Genomic DNA, 5,579 nt, shown 5'->3' with positions numbered 1-5,579 from the left:
TAGACGACCGACACCACACTGCAGGGGTATAGTGAGCAGACGTAGTAGACGGCCGACACCACACTGCAGGGGTATAGTGAGCAGACGTAGTAGACGGCCGACATCACACTGCAGGGGTATAGTGAGCAGACATAGACGACCGACACCACACTGCAGGGGTATAGTGAGCAGACGTAGTAGACGACCGACACCACACTGCAGGGACACTAAATACACTACGCTGGTGATATCGTTGTTATCACAGCAGTACATCCATATACACAGGCATGATTATGAGGACGAATTTCGAAATAAATTAATTTAAAATCAACAGCTTATCTATCATTCCTTAAAATTAATAGGGTTCCATCTAAACCCCATTAGCTGCAGGGCTAAGCCCACCAGCTAAAAACCACTATGCATAAAACAATGATTTATAGACAGCATATGGTTGTCTAAAACTTCTGTTAGTTCATATTCTGTACTGTTCCTACTGCCAGTGTTGGTGATGAACAAGTCTATCATTTGTGATTTCTATTTACTATAGGAGCCTTATCTACTGGAGCCTCAGACAAGGCCATGGACTCTGTACGAGGTCTGCAGACAAGACCTGGCAGAAGTGGTAAGTCTCAAATCAGTGATACAGCGATTGTTTGTGTACACACAGCATGGCAACAATATCTCGTACCAAAAACATGTTTCTTTTATTCAATTGTGCATTCATCAGATTTAAAATTATTGGATAACTTGGGATTTTACTTCTTGTATACACAGCATAACAACAATATCTCCTACTACCAAAAACATATTTGTTTTATTTAATTGTGCACACATCAGATTTAAAATTATTGGATAACATGGGCAGCATTTCTTGCTTTTTGGTTTATCATACTGCGTAGAGTTACTTCCCTTTAGTTGATTTTGTGATTTGTTGATCTACATTATTGTGTTGTACTTTACAGTGGACAACCTGAGTCTGAGCAGTAACCGTGAGTCCATGTCTTTCGCACCACTTGATTCCTTCTTACATCTCCTCGAGACACTAGGTTTGTATTCTATGTCAAGATCAGGCTGTAAGTAAATTAGTATTTATTTAAGGGTTATGTCACAACTGTGATATTTAAAAACTAATATATAAATGCATAATTATTTGTCCATTGTGATATCTCTCCAGCAATTTTTATGATAATTTGTTTAATTAACATTGGTATTATTTTAAACATTCTTTATCATGGGAGTTTGTATCCCCTTAATCTGTTTTGAAGTACTTCAACCTTTTCATCCCTATGTAATTTAACTAAATCCTACCATGCCTTGATCTGGATGAGTCCATACTAGTCTACAGTGGTGAAAGGGTTAACTTATATGTTTGTATTGGTGTTGTCTCCAGCTTTTCATAAAATATTTAGGTAAATATACGTATGTAACACGTTCTTGGATTTAGACCAATGAAAATACAGAACACAAAATAAATTAATAATATACCCAGAAAGTTTGAAATGTTGCAGAATACTTCATTATTTTCACTTATGTGGTGAAACGTGAATGATTTCCACAGAAAACTATTAGATATCTTCTAGTTAATTCTTATTGTTTGATTGACTTCGGACAATATCTTTAAAAAATTGTAGAAATTTTAAAATAAACTTTTTCGGCAGGTGTTTATGATTTCACAAATAAGTTTGTTACTGTCTGTTTTGTAGATAGAGTTCAGCGCATGCAGTCTGATGCCAAGGTACCTCCCCGCCGGAGCCCCATTGACGTCCATTTTCTGGAGGAAGTGGCTCTCTACCACACACGCACAGAGACTGACTATGACCTCAGTACTGTCAACTTCTAATCGGCATTGTACAGTGATTGACCAACTAGAATAAGGTTATAATTTGATGAAACCTTGGACAAGTCCATGAGATATGTGTAAAATTATGTCATTTATTAATTACTTGATTAGTAACTGTATTAGGTCTTGTGTACCTGGTACCCTATACATATGTCCTCAATCAACTGTCCAAGTCCACTTTACCATAGATTGCCTCTCTACTTTTACAGATTACTTAAGGTGGACAGCACCACTGCATCAGTCATTATTGTGAAGAAGAGTTCCACATTAGTGCTGTCTTTTAAAAAAAAAAAATATCGGTATGCTCCCTTGTGTATAGAAGGTAAAATGGCAAAATGGAGATTTTCTTGTGAGTTGCTTCCCTTGTGAAGGTTATCATCTCTCACTGGGTAGCTACAATGGTGAAGTATGAGAATGAGTTTGATACCTGTAGATTTTTTTGATTTTTTTTCAAATACTCAAATTTGGAACAACTATCCTTGGTCCCCTAGATCCTTTAAGGTGTTCAACAGTGCAACCATTTGGTTCCTGTTGTCTCTAGGGGCCTAGGGGAGAAACATACATTGTGCTCTGGGTACATATGTATGTAGCGTGATATTCCTCTGTTGATCAAAGGGTCAGTTTAATGACACCAGGGCCCTGTTGTTTATGTGGAACAAACGGTTTGTCTGTAACATTTCTGGTATTAATAGTAGCGGACCTGCAAATGTTTATGCAGGCCATGTAAGGCTTTGCCTGAAAGCAGCATCAGATTTCCAGATCTGACCTTATTTCATAATTGAACAACTCTGGTCCAACCGTTTGGACCGCAATAAATGAAAATGACCCATGTATCACATATTTCATATGACTTCATGTTACTGAACATTTCAAATACAAATTGTTTTATCAGTTTTGCTCAGACAGTTATAGTGTGTTACATAAATATCTGATACATGTAAATATGTAACGTGCAATTTAATCTATTGAAGTATTTTTCCATGCTGTGGTTTATATAATAAGGAATCTTAACTTGTTCCCAATTAGTATGATTTTATGAACAAAGCTTCAGGAGTATTTGGAAGTTGTTTGAAGCTCTGTGTTGATGCATAGCCTAGTCAAGTAAAAAAGTGGATCTTGAACTAGAGGTTACTGTCAGATTGTAGATTGTGTTGATGGTTTAGGGTACAGACCTACCCGAGTGTTCCAAAAAGGATACTTGTTTCAACCCATTTGGTCAGAACCTTCCCGATTTCCAGTCGTCGAAAGATGTTTTGGAACTATCCCTTCATGAACAAGCAATTAACAAGTCAAAATGAAAATGATTGAATGATGTCGCTTTTTGTAATCATATATTTTTGTAATCATATAAAAACTGGGGTGTTTTGTGTAGAAAACATTTTTTTTAATGCAGCATCATCTTTCGGGGAAAGAAGCAGACTATTGCTGCAGCTGCGGCTTCGTCAGTCTGTTTTCTCTCAATTTGAGCTATGTATTCAAAAGAGCTTTACTGTATATGATTTGTTACGTAATTCTGTGACAAAAGACTCAATTTTGACAAAATTTTGTGATTTGATGTGTTTGTTTTAAAGTAGTGTTTCTTGTTATACACTGTTAATTGTTATCGCTATGTTGTAGCTTCTATTTATAGTAACACAGTTTACCTGTTACAGGTAAAATAAATCATGTTTTCAGAATATTTTTGTTTTCTTATATGTATGTTTTATTTCCCACCTACAAGTACCTGTTATATTGCCAGGTATATTTTTTGTATTAATTCCTCTAAAACCTGGCTAAGACATGTAATATGTTCCAATTGTTCAGCAGGTTCTGTACATTATAAACTGTGATGTTCTGGGCTAGTGCAATGCCAAAAAATAAGTTTTACTGGAATCATTATTATTTATTTAGAAAAAGCCATAACTTGGTGTAAGAGACACTGTTCTTTAAGGATCTCTGTCACATAGGCAAAACACTAGAGAGTTCCACTAGTTTTAAATACATACAGTAACCTCCCCTTAATTTCATTCGAGCCCTCAAGCATGGATTCTGTTCTCAAACCAACTTTCTTGTAACTCACTTAAATCATGTCAAACAATCAAAAAGTCAATTAAATGTAAACATTGAAAATAATATTTGGTTTTAATAAGTCACTTCAAACTTTTTCCAAATCATTGACGAAATAAGATATTTTTATTAATTTTAACCGGAACAAGCAATTAGGCTTCAGCACAAAATCCATGCTTGAGCATGAGAACAGTTTTATGAATACGGGCCCAGGTAGCTCAGCTAGTCAGAACGACTATATTGTGATTGGAAGTCCAAGGTTCAAATCCCTGCCTGGCATTATTGTGTTTTTACTCACAGAACGTTTTTACTCACAGAACATTTGATTTGATATCTTTTTATGTTCATTTCCTTTTTATCATTTGCTCATAAGCATCTCCAAAGGTATGGTATTCTTTTCAAAAGTGACTTAAGAAAGCTAAATTGATGTAGGTAAAACCTTTTTAATTCGTAGTTACAGTTTTAGACAGTGGNGGGGGGGGGGGGCATATAGTGTTACCCATGTCTGTCCCGTCCCGTCCTGTCGCGTCCCGTCCCGATTCAATGTAAAAACTTAGCAACTTAATTCTTTGACAGATTTTGGTCAAACTTTATACAAAGGTCAAGTATGATTATACTTCGGACATCATTGTATTTCAGGGATCCAAGGTCAAGGCCAAGGTCACACTTGCTATATATAGAAAATCATCCTGTCCTGTCCCGTCCTGTCCCATCCCGATTCAATGTAAACACTAAGCAACTTAATTCTTTGACAGATTTTGGTCAAACTTTATACAAAGGTCAAGTATGATTATACTTCGGACATCATTGTATTTCAGGGATCCAAGGTCAAGGCCAAGGTCACACTTGCTATATATAGANTAGACGACCGACACCACACTGCAGGGGTATAGTGAGCAGACGTAGTAGACGGCCGACACCACACTGCAGGGGTATAGTGAGCAGACGTAGTAGACGGCCGACATCACACTGCAGGGGTATAGTGAGCAGACATAGACGACCGACACCACACTGCAGGGGTATAGTGAGCAGACGTAGTAGACGACCGACACCACACTGCAGGGGTATAGTGAGCAGACGTAGTAGACGACCGACACCACACTGCAGGGACACTAAATACACTACGCTGGTGATATCGTTGTTATCACAGCAGTACATCCATATACACAGGCATGATTATGAGGACGAATTTCGAAATAAATTAATTTAAAATCAACAGCTTATCTATCATTCCTTAAAATTAATAGGGTTCCATCTAAACCCCATTAGCTGCAGGGCTAAGCCCACCAGCTAAAAACCACTATGCATAAAACAATGATTTATAGACAGCATATGGTTGTCTAAAACTTCTGTTAGTTCATATTCTGTACTGTTCCTACTGCCAGTGTTGGTGATGAACAAGTCTATCATTTGTGATTTCTATTTACTATAGGAGCCTTATCTACTGGAGCCTCAGACAAGGCCATGGACTCTGTACGAGGTCTGCAGACAAGACCTGGCAGAAGTGGTAAGTCTCAAATCAGTGATACAGCGATTGTTTGTGTACACACAGCATGGCAACAATATCTCGTACCAAAAACATGTTTCTTTTATTCAATTGTGCATTCATCAGATTTAAAATTATTGGATAACTTGGGATTTTACTTCTTGTATACACAGCATAACAACAATATCTCCTACTACCAAAAACATATTTGTTTTATTTAATTGTGCA

At 37.0% G+C, this 5,579-nt stretch overlaps 1 protein-coding gene across 1 annotated transcript in view; it reads left to right on the top strand.

Moving 5' to 3' along the window:
* LOC110443413 (protein pigeon-like) overlaps window positions 1-3,827 on the top strand; it is a 31,946-nt gene extending 28,119 nt beyond the window's left edge. The window contains exons 29-31 of the mRNA XM_021487626.1: window positions 527-601; window positions 942-1,025; window positions 1,683-3,827. Coding sequence (XP_021343301.1) covers window positions 527-601; window positions 942-1,025; window positions 1,683-1,819 — 296 coding nt within the window. The 3' untranslated portion in view covers window positions 1,820-3,827. The remainder of the gene's footprint in view (window positions 1-526; window positions 602-941; window positions 1,026-1,682) is intronic.
* Window positions 3,828-5,579: the final 1,752 nt, after the last annotated feature.

This window comes from Mizuhopecten yessoensis, unplaced genomic scaffold (assembly GCF_002113885.1).
Source record: "Mizuhopecten yessoensis strain PY_sf001 unplaced genomic scaffold, ASM211388v2 scaffold716345, whole genome shotgun sequence".
Classification (NCBI taxonomy): Eukaryota; Metazoa; Mollusca; class Bivalvia; order Pectinida; family Pectinidae; genus Mizuhopecten; species Mizuhopecten yessoensis.
Note: the sequence above shows the minus strand (reverse complement) of the source record. Positions and strands in the feature narration are given on the sequence as shown.